This window comes from Phyllostomus discolor, chromosome 1 (assembly GCF_004126475.2).
Source record: "Phyllostomus discolor isolate MPI-MPIP mPhyDis1 chromosome 1, mPhyDis1.pri.v3, whole genome shotgun sequence".
NCBI classification, from domain to species: Eukaryota; Metazoa; Chordata; class Mammalia; order Chiroptera; family Phyllostomidae; genus Phyllostomus; species Phyllostomus discolor.
Window position 1 is genome coordinate 165729097 of NC_040903.2, and position 20294 is coordinate 165749390.

Sequence of the window (20294 nt, forward strand, 5' to 3'; positions counted from 1 at the left end):
ATAAGCATATGGCTCAGGGCCCTCTAGCAATCTGCATTTCTTGGTATACAAGAATGAATTTGGAATGTACTTATTACTTTTTAATTTAATTCTAGATAACACCATTTCTGGTACTCAGGATTCCAAAGAGCAGGATATACAATGTGATGTTATGCCTGAGGTTCTCCTCCTGACTAAGGTCTAACTTCATCCTGTTATTCATTATTCACAAGGCACTTTTAGTGGCTGCTTCTCAGCATCCTCTTTTCTTATCATTATAAGTATCGGTTTTGCATTATTTAAAATCAGCTTTTCATGGGAAGAACACAGTACCTTATCTAGTTTGGATATTATAATTCAAAAATTATGTGACGGTTTACTGTATACAGAAAATATGGTAAGGAATGAAGAGGTGGCTGGAGATGAGAGAGACTTTGCTCTTAACTTATGAACAAAAACATCTATAATTGATCAAATAAAAGAGATGTGGGCAAAGCTGTGGGGACTACAGCAAGGGTGGAAATTTCTCTGTGGGTTCCCAGGGAACAGCTTCCTAGAGAAGAAAATTGGGAATTTAAAGAATACATTGGAGAAAAGCAAGGGGGATGGCTGTTGCAGGCCTAGAGAAAAGCAGGAATGAAGTACCAGAAGGTGTGGGTCAGCCTGACATCTTCACGTAGTCTAGTGTAAGGATCACATCATGACTGGTATGTGTTACAGAGAATAAAAGAGGAACATTGGATTGGAGCCAAAATGCTGAGGCTTAAACGTCAAGATCAAGAATCTGAACTTCAGTTTGTTGACAAGAGGCAGGGAGTTGCTTAATCTGATATGATAATGGAAAAGAGGACTTCAGGTGTAGTAGAAAATAATTTTTTAAATATCTACCAAATAATTTTCTTAAAGTATATCTCAGTTGCTAGAGGCAGGTTATTATTATATCTAAGTTTTCAAAGTACATTTTCTGCATGAATTTACCAAAATTATGATTCAAATATTGAAAGGAAAAAAATGATGGTGGAGAATCACTACCAAAATAGTATATGTAACCAAAAAGTAAATTCTTCCTGCAAATTCAGGAAGAGACATTAGCATGTTCCCATCAGTCAGTAAAAATAGATTATGCAAGATCTTCAAATATATGACAACTATGAAGAGTTGAAGAATTTAGAAAGCTTTTAAATGGGATTATAAAAGGAATATCTTGCTAAGCATGCAGGCAATCTTTATCTTGATTTCTTTTTATTTAGTAGTATTACTTTTTTTTCCCCTCACAAACTTTAATCAGGTCTGAAGTGCTTTATTTTTTGCAGTTTCATGACGAATACAAAAGGAAAACAGAAAAAAAATCTCTAGATATTTTTCAAGTTAAAGAAAATTATATTTTCTTCATAGTTCTTTCGACACCTCCCCTTTCAGATGTAATAATAGTGCCGTTCACCAGGCACTCTTACATTATGGAAGCCAATTTATGACTATAAAGGATGGAAGCTTTGACAAATATCAGAAGATGAATAAAAATCTAAATGTAAATAAAATATTTGAAACCATGTGGGGAATTACACCACTGGCAATTAGAGTAGCAGGATAGTGGGTGGTTAAGAGAGAGAAACTCCAGTGTGCAATTTCCTTTCCTTTCCTGTGGGAATGAAAATAGGCTTGATGGGATTATTGTCAGAGATTAAATAAGTTATCTTATGTAAAATAAGTTATCTTATATAAAATAAGTAAAATAGTCCCTATCATTTAAGAAGCTCTGTAAATGTAACTACCATATTGCCTGAGAACTGGTTTAATTTGGAGGAAACCCTCCCTGCTGTTCAACACAAGATCCCACATACTCTAATGCAGCCAGGTTGCTCACCTCCTTTCGTAATAAACCCTTCATTCTCTCCCAGTGAAGCTACCTAGTGAATGTGATTCTTTGCCCCATGCAATAGTTCAAGTCCTGAAGGCCTTGCCTTTGCACAGCAACTTCTCACTATACAGGACACCAACCCCCTAACATTCTTCAGTATTTACTGAGACGCCCCTCTGGGAAGCAGTGCGGCTCCTTCTCTCAAGGAGTTTTTACTCTAGATATATGGAAAAGGCACATTAAAAATTAGATAGTAATACATGTTAACTTATAAGATGACAGTGTAAGAGATGAAACAGGGTGATCCAGACGCTAGTTGAGGGGCACAGATAAAAGTGGTGAGGGTTTAGAGGAGTAGGCAACCACTATGAATTGAAGGGATCAGGAAAAGCTGAAGCAGAGGTCTTAATGGGATGGAAGGGAACTAACAGTCTGGATAGGAAAGACAAGTTTTCTTTGAGAGAAGACTCATGACTTGAACATAGTCAGGGAGAAAGGATTTCACCAGAGAAACACACAAGACCAGAGGGTTAGGAGTCAGTGACTAGACTGTTCCACCCACCAGACTGGACTAACAGGAGATTTGCATAGTAAAAAAGTATAAAATTAAGTTTAAGTTAAAAGTACAGAGGTCCTTTTGTACCCTCAGTGGATTCTATAAATGAGGAGCCATTGATGATTTTGAAAATATATGGCATGCCAGAAGTACCACTTCAGCAATGGAAATTTTACAGCAATCTGCAAAAGGGATTCAATGATTCAAGATTATAGTCACAAAGATCAGTTACAGTTATTTAATGAATAAGATGATGAGGGCTATCACCATGGAGGTAGCTGTAGGAGTAGAAAGGGAAAGATGAACGAGGCCCAAGAGAGGGAGAGTCACTGGAACCTGGCAACTAAAACTGGGGCAAGAGTAAGGGCGGAGCCCAGGGTGACTCAGAGATTTTCAACTGAGTGGCTGGGAAACCATGGTTCCACTGAGAAAAATAGCAAATTAGGCAGGAGGGTCATCTTCCTGTTGCTACTTTGGAGTAAGATATGGAGGCAGGAATGTGAAAACAAGTACCTGGTAACTGCTGGAGGCAGGGACTGGTGCTCAGGATAGAAAATAGGGCTAGAGTTTGGGGAGTTAGTCTACCAGTTAAGTATATTTTCTTACAAGTAAAATGATCTTTACAGTTCACAAAGCTGCTACAGATGGAGTAATAAATTTCATCTTTACCACACTATAGTCAGGCACAGAGGATATTTCTGTTTCCATTCTACAAATAAATGAACTGATATTCTGTGAGGTTAAGTAATCTATGCAAAAATCATATTGCACATAGGAAAGATTTTAAAAATTGGATTTTCTAGTACATTTTAAAGTAAAAGGCAGAGAATCAAAAAGGTGAAGAGGATTCTAAAATCTCGGAATCAGGTCCATAACCAACATCTCCCTACTCCTGCTCATACAGAGAGACGCCACCTGCAGCATTGTTGGCCTGTGGCCACTGCCCACCACCTAATGGCCAGTAACGGGACCTCGCTAACTCATAAGCAACAGCCCCAGTTTTTAAGATGCACTTATTACTGCAAAGGTTTTTAAATTGAACCAAAAATCTGCTTCCCTGATACTCGTAGCTATGCATTGGTCCTCTTTCTGTCCTTTGAAGCCATTATGACAACTTATATTTTGTTTTGCTTATGATGCCCCTTCAGACAGAAGTAACTGTCAATGCTGCCTGAAGTTGTTGCAGCCGTTTACTAGACAACAAGTCCCCAGACCTTACACAGCCCTGCTTGTCCAGCTTCGGATGCTCTTCACTTTTTCCTATTTCTCATAAACCATGAAGCCTAGAAATGAATTAGGAATGACTCTAATATTCCAGGTTTGTTCTAACCAGCAGAGAATGTTGTTGCTCTCAACCTGATTACCTATATTAATACATGACAAGATTATATTAGCTTTGATAACTGCCCCATCACTTACTAAATCATGTTGAACTTGAAAGCAAATAAAGTGTTATGGCTTTTAAATATTGCTGATTTACACTAACTCACCCCTATTCTGTTGTCTGCAGAAAACATTTTATCATAAATAAAGACCCCTTTTGTCTTTGTTACCTGATCCAGTATATAGGCTGAGCCACCACTCCAGACTGCCAAGACCTTTGAAGCCAGATTCCGTCATCCAATGTAATAACTTCAAGCTATAGCTCCATTGCACACATTTGTAAAACAAACTTTCTGTCTTTGCCTCTCCAAGTCTGTGGTGAAAATCTCAGCCAGGCAAGAGCCAAGGGTAGGAAGAATGTCATCCAGCTGACATCCTTGTCCCTCATAGCACTGAACAGCCAACTTCTCTATGACCCTCTTGTTACCAGATAGGGGCCTGGCCCTGAGCAGATCTGCCTAGAGCCAGCTGTAGTGTGTGCGTTCTTGGCTTCATGAGGAAAGATTTCACAACATGACTCCAGGTGATTATGAAGATCCATTTATTAAAGCTGGACACAGTGAAACAAGGAAGGGCTTAGCATGGAAGAAGCAGCAGGAGAACCTAGGCTGGGCCGCCTTACCTCACTGGGAAGTCAGAGAAAAGGGGGGCTTGGAGACAGGTTCAGGGGACTAGTCTGGGACAAGTTGCCAGCTGCCCATTGCCTGAGAGTTTAGGAGACTTGTGCCTATGAAGAAAGAAGTTAGGCAAAGAAGAGGGGAATGGTGCCAGAGTGAGAGCCCGCACTAGGTCCATTGTCTGGAGGCTTTTATCTTTCTCTTGCCAGAGGGAATTTTAGGGGAGGTTTCCCCTTAAGGGGGGGATTCCCCCTCAGGGGAGGGTTTCAGCAGAATATTCACAAGTTGTCCAGGTTGTGCTTTTTCGGGGTTATGGTCTCCACTGATTGGTCAGCAGTAGGGCAGGGGTATTTAGTCATTGCAGTTGGTTCTGGTATTGCCCACCTGGTTTTGCTGCTTTTCTGGGCCTGGAGCTGAGATACAACTAAGGCCTAGATGCTATCCCTAGGGAGGTGACCATCTGCCCCTGGCTGCAAATTGCTCTGCCATTGTCTTCAGCTTTCTGTCTCAGTTTCCCTATGCCACTTGCCAAGGAATTTTCCTAGCTTCTTACTATCCTGTCTCACTCTGATTGAAAATCCCTTTCTTGAATGAGAAGAAAATGGCCTGTCCCAATGTGTTATTTTGCCAACTATTTTCTGCAAATTTGCACCTGTCTAAGTAAAACATCCAAACAAATCAAAACAGTTCAGGGATTATGCTGCAGGTTGCAGAGGAACAATAAGAAACTGAGTCATAGGGGTTTTGTTGTTGTTTGTTTTTATTTAGAACCAATGAAGAAGAATCCACTTTTCCACATACATAAAAGGGAAACTTCGAGAAGGCTTAAAATCCCACATTCAAAAACTTCCCTCTAGGACATAATTCCCCTCCAAAATACTTACTATAATGAATGGAGAGCAGCTCAGCCTCACTGAGCTGTGGATAGTGGATTTTCATAGCTAAGACATTCACTCCCACACATCAGCCTCACATTTATATCCCTTAAGCCAGGGCTCTTGCAAAGAGTCAGAACTAAATTGAAATCTCTGAGTGATGTGCATGCAGTGACTGCATCTTCCTTTGTCCTGACTATCTGTGCTGGTGAGATAAACAGACCCCTGCTCTTAGGAGCCATGGCCAAGGTTCTGAACACCATGTGAAAGGCTTCCCATAAGCAGCATTCTATCAAGGTTTCATTTGCATAACCACAGAAGTCATTTCCTTTGCTCTTTGAGTAATGAGCCAATACCATGTTTTATTTGTCCACGTTCACTGGACAAAGATTTTTATTCACAGCATCTTGCTTTCTCTTTTAACATTGCTACCTTCTGTGCCCAGTGTGTCTTGCAACATCTCCTATTATATGATGCACCCAAAAGACAAAAGCATCATCACAAATTCTGCCCTTACAAATCTTCCATTCACTCACTATCCTGCTAGAGCCTTTGGCAGAAGTCAGTTCAGTGTCAACTGAAAACTCTTGGGAGACCCTTAGATGTTCCTCAGGAACACTCATATCTTATGTTTTCTTCTCATGATTAGTCCCCCATGTACAGAGCCTACAAAATAATGCCCTCCTAGTAAAAACATGTCATCCTATAAGATTATTATAAGAAGTTCAAGAAGAAATACATAGTTTGTGTCTTCGTAGCCTAACTCTAACTTCCTTCTTTCAGGAATTCTCTAGACCCTCAAAACTATCGCCATTACATGAAATCCAGTCATGTTCTGAGGATTTCCTAAATCATATCCCATGGAATATTTGTGCCCCCAAGCTTTAATAAATGTCTTACATGATATGTGTCCTGTAACCAAATAATTTTAAGAATGAGGTTTCACTTCCTATGGTTTCAGTTAACAGCAGTCAACCACAGTACAAAAACATTACAGGGGAATTCTTAGGAATAAACAATGCATGCATTTTAACTTGGACACTGCTTTTAGTAGCATAGTGATATCTTAGCCGTCTCACTTCATCTTTCCTCGGATATAAATCATCCTCTCATCTAGTGTCTCCACTCTGTGTACACCCCCTGCCCGTTTAGCCACTTAGCAGCCAACTTGGGTATCAGATCAACTGTCATGGTATCACAGTGCTTATGTTCAAGTAACCCTATTTTATTTAATAATGCCACATTCACATAACTTTTGTTACACTATATTATCATTAAGTGCTCTCTTTTATTACTAGTTATTGCCATTAATCCTCTATGTACCTAATTTATAAGGTAAATTATCTCATAGGCATGTGTGTACAGGGAAAAATAGTTTCTACAGGGTTTGGTGCTATCCTGGCTTCAGGCATTCACAGGGGGTCTTGGAACATACCCCCTGCAGGTAAGGGGGACTACTGTGTGTTAATGAAAGATTAAACAGATTTCTTTACCACAGTGGGTCACAGAGCCTTTCATATGTTAATAAACATTATGAATCCTTAAGACTACATGCCATCTCTCCACATCTTGGCCATTCAGACCAGTGTGAAGTGGTATCTCATTGTGGTTTTAATTTGCATCTCTCTGAAAGCTACTAATGCTGAACATCCTTTCATATGTCTCCAGGCCCTCCATATGTCCTCCTTGGACAAAACCAAGGCAGGGTGGAATCAGGGGAGGGAGGTGGAAATGCCTGGGGTGGGGGGGTGGGGAAGTGGTGGGAGGAAAATGCAGACAACTGGACTTGAACAACAATTAAAAAAAAAAACCTACAATGCCATCTCTAAACTTTCCTAGGTCCACCACTGCCTAGAGGCAACTTAAATCTTCTAGGCAGCACAACTTCAGTGGTGAGAGTAGAATAATAGTAGAAAATCAACAGAGTTCAAACTATACCAAAGAAATATATTCTGAGAATTTTAAGTACCTCAATTCTTCTTAAGTGTTGTTGGTTATCCAGGGAGATTGTCTTCTTTCTCTAGTCCAATTACAGTGACTTAGCTAGGCACTGCTGAAATTTATAATGGCGATGCTGATAAAATGATAAACATCAAAGATGTCGCCTCTTTAGAAACCTCTACTGACTCCTTCCCCAGCAGAATGGTTTGCCTCCCCATTGTCTGTATTTCAAATCATTTTACTTACACCTGCAACATATTATTGAAGTCATGTTGGCATTTCGGTTACATTTCCTAGTAGATTATAATCACTCTGACAGCAACCTCTGGACCTCTCTAGCTTCATATTTTTGGCAGCCAGCAAAAGGTCTGGCTCATGGTGTAGCTTTAAGAAGTATCTCCTAAGGGGCAGAGGGAGAACAGGCCGGAAGGCAGACCCAGACACTGATGCTGCGGGGTGAGCCATGGGCCCGTGGCCCTGTTCTCACAAATCAGACAGCAAAATTTTGGCCACCCTTATGAATGCTGTCACCCATGCTGCTGTATGTACACTGTTAAGGAACACTTTTTAAAAGAGGGCATAGTATAATTGTGACATTCATGCCATTATTAAACAAGCCAAAATATTATTTACCTCATCTGTTTATGAGGGAATTACTAAGCTCTTACAACTGGCTCGAAGGAGAATTTCAAGAGCCACACATAAGGATAGGCAGTAAATAAATTTGAAGTAAATTTCCAAATATGGGCAAAACAGATCTACCCACAGAACAATAATCAGTGCTATCCTACCAGAAATAATTAATTTGCATTTATATGGATGAGTGCCATTTACATTATTACCTATTTCCTACAAGTTACAGAGTTTAAAATATCTTAAAGACAATGAAAAGCAAAGATAACCCACTAATCTTTTTTGCCCATTTCCAAGCCACAGTCATCCCAGACAATTCTCATTAGTCCCAAAACATGGCAAAATACCATTATAGCTGCTGCTTATTCCTCTTGTACTTCTTTTTATTATAATCTTCTAGCACTTATGCTTAGGTGTCATAAGATTGGAGCTTGTTTGAGAAACACTGAGAGAGAAAATGTGTTTCTTTCAGAGATCCTGCCTATGTTTGGTTCAACTTACCCCACTCTCTTTCCTGTTAGAGGGGGCTTTTGCATCTCATGGCTCCTTGGCTCTTATGTAAACAGACCTCCAGAGAGCACCCACCACACCTCTAGGAGAAATGGCAAGACCAAGCTAAATCTTTCCCTTTCAGTACACCTATTTAATATTTTCCACCTTAAATATTATATCTTGTTTCATGAAGAAAGGGATGATCATATTTTTTTCATTTACCAACATACCTGAAACAATTCTGGACTCATAGTTCTCAATAAACATTTTCTACCTGTGAAAATATTTTAACATTTTTACAAGAAGATCAAAGTGTAAAACAATTTCAAATACTATATCTTTGTCCTTTTTTTAAAAAAAGTAAGAAAAGGCTTTTTCCATTTTTCTATTGGAATTTTAAGTGGCCAGTTTCTTCCCCTTGGAGAGGGTGTCTGTAATTGGAGCAATCTTTCTCCTGATTAGATCCCCACTGCCCTGAATCTTCCCTACATTACACTATTTAAAAGTGCACTGAGATGCCTACAAATGTGCAGGATATCTTTCTACATCTCCCCTTGAACAAGGGAGAAAATTGAGGTAATTATGATTTCTCAGTTCACTGAATTATTTTAGCTCATAATTTTTAAAGGAGTGGGATAGAGCAATGACGCAAAGCCACTTAAGAGCATGTATCAAAATTATTTGTTGAGCTTTTTCAAAATATGTTATTTTGTGGGCTCACGGGTCATAGAGAGCCATGTCACAATGAGTGTTTAGCATTGTTGGTGCAGAGAGAGAGTGGGAGAACATTAACAGAATGTTACCAAGAGTATATAGTATCATCTATAAATGATTGGGGGAGAAAACATTTTTTGTTCTATCACATATCTCTACATATTCTACTTTCTGAAAGGATGTCATGCATAATTCTTGCAGCATGTAAAATACTAGCATTCTTCAATGATGATATTTATTCTCAAAGAGTTCACATCTTCTCTATTATCTTACCTATAACTATTATAATGTTTTGAGTTTGTTGATTGACATTAGCAAAAAATAAAACCTATATGATTTATCACATGTATCAGACATGAGGTTCAGGGGATGCTGACTTTCTAAGGACCACTCTCTGATTTTAGGTTGTCCCCTGTCTACACCATTGTGTGATCACAGGATGGGGAAGTTGGACCAGCAGGGACCTGGCCTCAAATCACCAACTTGTGTCTGGAAACATAAATTCCCTTCTTTGTGAAATTTTGCTAGCCATGAACACTACTTTTCTTATCCTCTAGAAACAGAAGTCAATAACCAAGTTGACTATTATCTAAATGTGTCATTCCAAAGGATGCCTACCACTGCATCTTCATAATCTCATATTCTTAACTAAAATTTTAAATTAGAGGAAAAGTCTTAAGCCCCAAGGATCTCAGGTCCATGGTGCAGAGCACAATTTCAGAGATATTGAGGGAACCTGAACTGGATGGTGATGACTTAGCAATGGGAGTGTGGTAGCACTTTCTTTGTACCAACCTTACATTGACCATACTGTATTATTCCATTTGAGCTTTACTATTACAGCAATAAAACCCATCCCCAGTATTACTTCCAAATGCCTCTGCTTACATTATTTATTTTCCTTTTAGCAATACTTTCATGCGGGAGGAAATGGCCTCAAAAAGAATTTCTTGGAGAAAAGCCCAGATCTTCAATCTCTGAGATATGCTCTCAGTCTTTATACCCAAACGACTGATGCCTTGATAAAGAAGTTCATAGACACTCAGACCTCACAGAGTAAGTAACACATGGGTGTGATAATAAACTGAACACCTAACTAAAATTCAACATAATTATTGTAAATTGTATTTATTATTTTTACTATTATACATTAAAGCAATAAGAAATAAGCAATAAGGTTAACAGAAAATTACCTACTTTTAGCATTCATAAACTTTAATTTTATAATGTCAATAACACTAGGGGAAGTTTAGCATTAACCCTGTATAGAATGGGTGACTCTTATTGGTGATTGTAAATTCATAAAATTTAGCAAGACCTAGTTTTGAATATCTATGACTATGATATTCTTTTCAACTTAGTACAAAAGATGTATTGTTTGGTGGTCTTGGTAACTTACAAAAAAGTGGTAATAATTCCCCAAATCCTGATTTTAAATGTAAGATCTCCTGCTTTGGGATTTTTTAAAGGGAAATCTCATTTTATTCTAATTTTATATGAGAAAAAATTTTAACTTTTACTTTAAAGTGAGCCAAAAGGTATTTTATTTGAAACTCAGGTCTGTTTCACATGGCAATGTTCCCCCCTCAGAAGCTTCCAGGATATCATTGTTAAATAACCTTTCTTTCAGGTAGCTTTGTGATTTGTTATAATTTGGTAATTATATGTATTTATGATCTGCCATTTCTGAGAGATTATTGAAAATGTCAGTAGGAGTCAAAAAAAGCCAAGTGCAGGCTCAAACTCTAAAACATAATAAATCAAAGCACAGAAATTATACATATAAATAGGAAGATATGGTCTTCATTCATGAGAGAGCCTCAGAAAAGAAAGAATAGGGATTATTTTTCCTGTTTTTCCTGTGATGAAAATGCTTGAGACCTAGGTATTTGTGTTTCTTCATGGATATTTAACTTTTCTAACTACATCAAATATGATACCAAGGTAAGTGCGATGTAGGTGCTTGGCTTACCTTTAACACTTTGAGCTTCCTTTTTTAAATTGTTCTATATCACTTTATTTATTATTTGTTTGTTTGTTTAAATTGTTGTTCAAGTACAGTTTTCTGCCTTTTCCTGCCACCCCAGCCCAATTAAATGCTACAAATGGTTTTTAAAATATAATATGCAAACCCAGCTTACATCTCGGGATGGTTCCAGAAAGGAGAAATAAGTTGAACCCATGAAGGGTTATCAAGAAATACAGAAATACTCAGAACATTACTCCCTAAATCCTTGATCTTTCAAAATTTCCTGAACTTCATAAATATCAGTTCAATTCTAACACATCATATAGTGTTGTAGCTTTATTCCCAGGTAATATAAGTATATAAAATTTTTGTTTTGCTTTTATAGGTATACATTTATATGTACACATACATGCATACAGCCCATGTTTTAGCATAGATTCACACCATAAAACTACATATGTATATCAATTTTGGCATATGGAATTTGGCACATGCATTTAATTTTTATAGTATATATTAAGATACTATAGTATATAGTATATTAGTATATATAATAGTATACTATACTATATAGTATATAGTGTAGTATAATATATAGTATATATAATAATGTTGCCATATTGTATGGCAACATTAAAAACATATGGTGGTAGATGAAAGTATCTCCAATCCCAGTAACCACTTGATTTAACATAACTTTATTTCAGACTTGGTCTTCCTTTTTCTTTTTTACTCTCCTTTTCTGGCTCTGTTGAGTATGCTTTTTTTTTGCATAATTAAAATTGGCAAAACGTAGACATGAAACAGCTTTGCATTTTGTCCAATAGAGACCTTCAGCCCTGCTCTGTGGAAACTTATCCCTACCTACCTCATCAACCCCACAACTGTCCCCAGCAAGGCATGATCAGACCCAAACGACCTGGAGTATAAAGAACCTGATGTGCCCTTTGCTTCCTACCTCTCCCCTCTTCTGGAGCTCCTTCTGCTATAGCAGTTTTGGGGGCAGAAACTGGAGGGGAGGAAGGAAATGTCTCAATGTTCTCTGTGTGTTTGCATCCAAATGTTGGTTTTCTGAGGGGTCATGTTTGGAACCATTGTATTTTATTTGTTCAGCTCCTTGGTGACGAGAACTTATTTCAGCTCCCTTCAGGGACCCCTCAGTGACGGTCTCATACAGCACATAGGGTAGCTCCTTGCTCCTTGAATATCTGCCCCTAGTGGCCTGCCTTCTGGAATTGGGTTCCAGCAGGAAGGCTGAGGCCCAGTTTCCTCCTGTGGAGTCCACTTGAGCCATAGAAAATTCCAACATTCTTTCCACATCTTTAGTGATGATGTGGGATTCTCCACTGTCACCTGCCACCTCTCTTCAGTTCTCCACTGCTCAAACATGTTTATATTTCCAAACTGGGGGAGGTTGGAGGGTAGAATACTACTGCCTAATAAACATAACCATTGTTCAATCAAAAATGGAGGCAAGCCAGTCTTATACATTAATGGATGCAGGATTTCTGAGTTTATATTCATACTCTCTCTTCTATCACAGTCCTATTTCAATACTTATTACCATAGATTGAATAATAAAGTTGGTCAACAATACCACATCCTTTATAAAAGAGTAAGGAATAGGGGAGATAAGATAAATATTTGCCAAATATTAGAATTATTTATGGTATAACTGAAAATAAAATATAGTAGAGGATACAATCTTTATTTCTATAACTGACCCTAAAGTCATGGTTTATACTTATGATTTCCAAATGCCCCTGTTCAGATCATATTCCCTTTGACTTCAAAGGGACCTCAGTTTCTAGGATTGTTGACTTAGAAATGTAAAAAGAGTTGAATTCTTGAGGGTCTTCTTTATATGGGTTTCTATACTCTTTCATAGACATTTGACACTGGACATGTTGAAATAGATGAACTTGGGTTCCAGTCTCTGCATTCCTTTGGTATTCACCCTGCAGATGAGAATGTCCAGTTAACAGCAGGGTCAGTTATCCCCTTTTTACACCTGATATCCTGGTAGCATGAAGAGTCCAAATCCAGTGTAAATATTGTTGCAGTTATGCAAATAATTTTCAAGCACTCAGCACAGTATCAAGTACCCATGAGTGAATATTTATTCTAATATTTATTATATTTAGTGCTTGTTAATCTAAAGACATATTTCACTAATTTTATTAGGAAGATCATACTGGTGTTATGATAATTTTCAAATACAACATTTGAAGTAATTTGAGGTAAAAGCTAGTGCTGCAGACTGCCGACCCTGCCACTTTCTGTCTGTGGGGCCCCAGGGACACACTCTGCCCCATTCAGGATACACTGGAGTGCCACAATGTTAGTACCCCAGGGAGCAGCCCTCACCAGTGAAAGACAGAAATTGGCAGATTAAAAAACCAGAAGCTAAAATTCAGCTTCTAACTTAGTTGGGACAACTCTGATATGTGTTTTGCATAGACTCCCGAGTTCCCCCGCTATTTGGAGCTCTATTCTCCCTTGGAGGCTGGCTTGATGCCATATTCGTTTTTGGCTTCCTTACTTTTTCTTACCTCCTCAGTCCCTTGTCAGTGTGTCCTAGGGTCCCTTTCCAGAGAGACCATGTACCATCAAATGCTTGTTTCAGATCTGCTTCTGGGGGAATGCGAATCCAAAGTCTCACCACTAGAAATTGGGGAGTTAGACTTTAATTCAGCTAGACTAGATCTCTAGATTGAATGCTCTTAACCATTTTACATACATCCTCTTGATGATAAGTATAAGAGGAAAATACCCTGAATGAATCTTTCTCCACGACTTGAATTTTTCCCCCATAATTTCTCAAGTCAGAAATATAAAAGTAAATGAAATTCAAGCTATAAATAAGTAAACATTATTTGGAAAAATGTTACATGTTTTCATTTACCTCATGATCAGTAAAACAAAGTAGTTTTAGTTCTTGTAATTTCTAATACTCTACAGGGAAATAATTTTTCAAAACTACATTAAACCATTAGTTAAGTCTTATTTAATGGATCTCCATGTTATGTAAAAGACTTTGGGATCCATTAGAAATCAAAGCATGCTTTTTAAAGCATTCATATTTTACTTCTTTTATTCTCATAAAATTTTCTATATTTCACTTTTTTTGGTCTACCTTTCATCTACATTTTCTTTTCATCTCTTTCTCTGTTCTGTTTTATCCCTTGTATGTCTGTGTTAGAAAACTAACTATAATATTAAATTTTTTAAACCAACTACTGTTGTAATTTTTTGCTATTTTTAAATTGAAAGGTATACTTTCCTTTAAAAATATTTTTATTTGAATTCAGCTTTTTCAGTTCATATTTATAAACCCATTTTAAAAGTGAGTAATAAGTATAGAAACACCTGCTATATCTTGCTCACTTTTTCTTCTCCACTTATTTATTTATTCACTCATTCATTCATTCATTCATTCATTTTATCTTTTCTACTTCTTGCCTTGCTTTTATAGCTTCTTCTCTTTTTCAATAGATATTGATGTCATCTTTTTCTTTTTAAATGTATTTTTACTGTATTTTTTCCATTACCTTTTTTTAAAGATTTTATTTATTTTTAGAGAGAGGGGAAGGGAAGGGGAAAGAGAGGGAGAGAAATATCAGTGTGTGGTTGCCTCTCACACGTCCCCTACCAGGGACCTGGCCTGCAACCCAGGTATGTGCCCTGCCTGGGAACTGAACCAGCAACCCTTTGGTTCCCAGGCCTGTGCTCAACCCACTGAGCTATACCAGCCAGGGCTTCCATTACTTTTATGCGCCTTATACCCTCTTCCACCTCCACCCATCCCTTCCCCCACCACAGTCACCACACTGTTGTCCATGACCATGAGTCCTTTTTTTAACTCACTCCCTCTACCCCCTAACCCCTGGACCCTGAGCTGTCAGCCTTCTCTATATCTATGAGTCTGCCTCTGTTTTGCTTGTTAGTTCAGTTTGTTCATTAGAGTCCATATATGGGTAAAATATATGGTACTTTTCTTTCTCTGATTGGCTTATTTCAGTTAGCATAATACTCTCTAGGTGTATCCTACTGTCACAAAAGGTAAAATTTTTTCCTTTTATGTAGCTGAATAGTATTTCATTCTGTAAATGTTCCATAGTTGTTCACTTATCTACTGATGGGCACTTGGGCTGCTACCAAATCTTGGTAATTGTAAATAATGATACAATGAACATAGGGGTGCTTCTGTCCTTTCAAATTAGAGTTTTGGGTTTCTTCAGATAACTCTCAGAAGAGGAATTACTGAGTCATAAGACAGGTTTATCTTTAATTTTTTGAGGTAACTGCATACTGCTTTCACAGTGGCTGCACCAATCTGCATTCCCACCAACAGTCCAAAAGTGTTCCCCCTTTGTCATCTTTTTCTAGTAGTTGAAAAAAAAAGAAAAAAAACTATAAGGGATTGATTCCCATTAGAAATTTATGTGCCAATTGAATCTCTCAATGTGTAAAACACTGTCTTCTCTCCTTTTTCTATTCTAGTTATTGGAATATAAACAAGTCCAAAATGGATATAGAAGCTTAAGTTCTTAAATGAAACTGAGTTCAATTTATGAGTACCATATTTATTATTTTGGCAACATACCACAGTAGTAAAACACCATCTTACTCTGCATTCTCTTAACTAGTATTTACTGAGCATCACCTCTGAAAAAAATCCCAGACCCTGGCTGGGTTGCTCAGATGGTTGGAGCATCATCCTAATATGCCAAGGTTGTGGGTTTGATACCCGGTCAGGACACATGCAAGAATCAACCAATGAATGTATACATAAGTGGAAAAACAAATCAATGTTTCTCTTTCATTCTCTCTCTCTCAAATCAATCAATAAAAATATAATATATATATAAGTAAAAATGAAAATTGCCCCACACAATGAGGCATATATTCAAAAGTGAACATGAAGTTGTATGCACTAGTTGCTCAATCACTGCAGGGTTATTTTACCCACCCAGGGACATTTGGCAATATCATAGGAGCTTTTGTTCTCATGTCTGAGAGTGGCAGCTGTGTCACTGGCTTCTAGTAAGTGGAGACCAGGGAAACTGCTAAACACTGTCTGGTGTACAGGGCAGCTCCTGAGGACAAAAGTTTATCTGGCTCCAAATGACAATAGTGCTGCAGTTGGGACATCCTGCTATAATACTTGACTGAAAAGGAAGAAGTCATGTAACAAAGGTCATGTTAGAAGAGGGGGAGTTTGGGCCTGAGAAGGCAGAGGATCAGTGGGTAAACTGGGCCGTGAGGAGGTAGAAAGAGAAAGGTGTTCTGAATGAACAAACTGTCCAAGAAAGTATATGCCTGCACTCCTAATTTCAAAATTTCAGTATGTCAAAATATATTCATAGTATATTTACATTAGGAAAAAAGTCTATTTTGCTTTTAAAATAAAACTCACCATATCAATACCTATTTTGGATCAAAAGATATAATTAAAAGTACCTAGGTTTCCCAATGTCATTGAAATATACAGAAATATTATCATAAGTTTTGTGTAATATGAGTAGAAATTATTTTAATATTTATAATAATTATCACATATTCCTTTTAAAGTTGATTCAATGGTTTAAAGTGGGTGGGTAGCTTGAAAATTATACTTTTTTGTTGTTTATCAAGAATGTGTTACTTATAGTTTTAAAGGCTGGTACAAAATCCATTTCTTGCATCTTGATTACAATATTCATCATAAAAAAAGCTTTTCTGACAGCTATTTCATTATACCAAGAGCTCTTTGAATATTTCATACAGTTGTAGACAGGGAAATGTATAAAACTAAAACATATTAAGTAGAGTTTTTTTCCAACGGATAACACAATTTGGAATGAGGCACAGAATGATTAATTGCTGAGCTATCCCGTGTCGTATTGTTGCCTTATCTGAGCTTTTATTACAGTGGAGGAACCCAAATCTCAAAAGTTTTACGCACTAAAGGGATATTTTATGTCTAATTTTCAATTGGCTCACAGAGAAAAAATATATACTTAATGGCTATAAAAATTAAAATGTATGAGATTATTTTTTAATTCTATAATCTATCTTCTTTTTAACTTTTTAGGAGTAATATAGTAATATCTTTGAATCCCTGCTTATTTAAAGTTGTTTAAAATTTAAGTCATATCTTTTGGTCATTTTAATAACATGTTTTCTTTTGAAGTGAAGTATAATGTATTTTAATTTGAAATGGAAATCAGCTACTGATTCACATTTTGAAATCTATTATTATACTTCATTAATTATATATAAAGCAAAAGCATTCATTATTTCTAATTATGTTCCTCAAACTATAGAAACTATGTCTGCAAGTAGAAAAAAATCTCTGATTGGAAATGGTTCACTGTGGAAAGGGTATCTTGTTACCAGAAATGTAGAACTTAATGATATTTGGGTGGCAGGAGAACTGGCATGAAAATAAAGAAATGAGCTTTGGGGCCAAGGTCTACATACAGCTACAATTTCAACTGGATGCTACCTATGGAAAAAATGCTCAGGACTGTCTTCAGCTTACGTGGGGAAGTAATATTAAAATTCACTTGGCCATCTTCAATTTATTACTGATTTGAAAGCACAGTCAGAAATAGTTTCTCACTTTAGCTGACAAGCCTTTCAGAGATAACCAGAGATCCAGAATTCCTGGCAACAAATCTATGCCACTGTCTTATCCCTGGGAACTGTAGAATACAACTAGGTAACATTGCCTTCCAAGATGAGAGGTGAACATTTCTTAGAGGCCCAAGTGGAAGAATGGAGGAGAATTTATGAGGTTTTGCTCTTTCAGTGTTGCAGTCAGTCTGGTGACATTCAAAGCTGGATGAGGTTCTTCAGTGCTGCCAGAAAGCTGTGTGCAGATAACTAATAGGAGTGGTGATGTGATATGGATCTGAGTACATTGAATTCTTTCCCGAAGGAGAAGTGGCAAGTGTTAGATAAGGTTACAGTAATGCTGAGCAGCAATGCTGTGCATGATCCAAGTGAGTTGTCTACCACCATGCTATTTTTCCTAATAACCTGTACTTCTCAAGTTGAGTCACAAATAGATTAAGAAATTTTCTAAGTCATGTAGATAAATGACAAAGACAGTGTCTTTCCTGCAATTTCACGCTTATTTTAATCAGCAAAGAGATCAAAATGTATAATTATTACTTTCTTCATCTAATGTTTTCCTCTCCTTAGTTCTGAATAACTTGTTTCACTTTATCCTTCTTACTTTTCATTTTACTATGGCTAAGTTTCCCTTTTATTCAGAAGATCATCTTTTATTTTTTTTCTATGTCTGCAACAAACTCCATCTGCAAATTTCTGTCTTCGTCCTTTGCTTCCTAGCTTCTTCTTACTCTGCCCCAGTTACTGGGCAAGCTCAGTGGTCAGGACACCTCTCAAACATTAATGAAGTATTTACATTGTAGGCATACAAGTTGGAAACAAGAAAATGCATCCTGCTTTTAGAAAACTCTTTCCAACATAGCTTGATTTCATTCTTCTACAGTCTCCTGTGTTTGTGTATAGGATATTGCTGCCCTGGTTTTCCCTCCCTGTCCCCCCTACTCCCCACCAGCAGAAGTGTCATTTTGTAACACTGCCCTAGCACACTGAGTCATATCAGGATTGCTAATTTGTATGTCTCTCTTCTCCAATGTAAGCCCTAGAAGGACAGGGACCTTACTCATCCTTGAAATCTAAGTGCCTAGTACAGTGCTAGATAGGAAGTAGGTGCTTAGTAAATTTTAGAACAAATGAATGCAACAAAATTAAATACAGAAAACTAAAAATTGTGATTTGACATAACCTTCACATTTTAACTGACACAATTACAAACCTTTCAACGAACCTTTATTGAAAGTATTTTCACAGCCCTGTGCTACACACTCTAGAGGATGCCAAGTGTGCATATGTGTGAGCGAGTGAACGAGTGAGTGAGTGAGTGAGAGATAGAGAACCCCCAGACACAAAAAGAGCTTACATTTTTCTCACTGATACTATTCAGTAGTTTTCACACAAAGTAGAAAACTGTAAGTGCCACTAGAGAAATACAAAGGGGTATGTAAAGTTAGCTGGGGGGAAAAATTACTAACTTTTCAAGCTCATGAAATCATGGTGTTGTAGTCCATCTAAAACATGAAACTCAGTAGGAACAAGGAAAAAATAATTTATGCCACTGTGTTCAGTGTAATTGCTGGCAGATTTCATATATCCTTTTATTGGATTAATTTTTAGGAATGTTACCAAGTGTCAGCCTTTGTGCTAGATGCTGGGTAAACTACAAAGAAAGACTATGCTGAATATCTTTCATTTGCCCCTCCTGAACTACCCTATTCTTCCCCCAGGAGGCTAGACTGTATGGATAAAAATCATGGGCTCTCTTGCTCCCTGTTTCCCATCTGGGTTCAGCCAGTAGGGCGCCAGGCCAGTGCTCTGTGGGAGGAGAGAATGAGATCAGGCATTGATTCTGCAGGCTCCCTCTGAGATGGCCCATTCGGGCTGTGCCCTTTGACTCGAACTTTCTACACTGTCTTCTTTAGAGAACTCTCTCTTTCTGGATCCCAGTAGCTAATCGTGCTCCTCACATTTTATGGACAAGGGTGTCACCACTACCCCTTGTGTTTTTCCTAACCCCCCTCCAAAAGTCTTCATAAACTGTCTCTTTCTTAAACTTCCCTCAAATTATCCTTACTTGAGTCTTAATCTATTTGCTATTGATGCCCTGACTGCTATAAAGGTAAATCTTCATGGTTTTGTTGGGTTTTACTTCCATGCTGACTCTTTCATTTTGGTCATCAAAAGTTAACATGTTCAAATAATCCAGTCAAGCAATAGAATAATTCTGTTTGGAGTAAGGGAAAATATCATATTTTGATGGCCAAGCTGTCCAGAATGAATAAAAGAGTATATTAGCTTTTCACTTACAGGAATATTTCCATTACACTCTGACCAGGGCATCAAAACCCCAGATCTCACTTTCTCATAATGAAGTTTTCTTTGCACAGCGCCTCATTTTCTCTGGAAAACTGAGTCAAGCTGAGACAACTGGCAGTCATTGGTGACATCATTTGCAAAATGTAACAGTCCTCACACCACATAATAAGCAGGTGTTTGTGCCTAGGTATGTGTCTAGGTCAGAACAGGTATACTTTTATTGTTTATTTTTTTGCATGAAGAGTTGAAAGATTAACTTCTTCATAATACTGCCCATATTAATTCATCATCTGTGTGTGTACGAGGTGCATCCCAGCTGGCCAAGAACAGATCTCATTCCAAGGCC

The 20294-nt window shown here is 37.6% G+C and overlaps 1 protein-coding gene across 1 annotated transcript in view; it reads left to right on the top strand.

Annotated features, from left to right (window-relative positions):
* UNC13C (unc-13 homolog C) overlaps positions 1-20294 on the top strand; it is a 469738-nt gene that overhangs the window by 408395 nt on the left and 41049 nt on the right. The window contains 1 exon segment of the mRNA XM_028506783.2: positions 9957-10104. Coding sequence (XP_028362584.1) covers positions 9957-10104 — 148 coding nt within the window.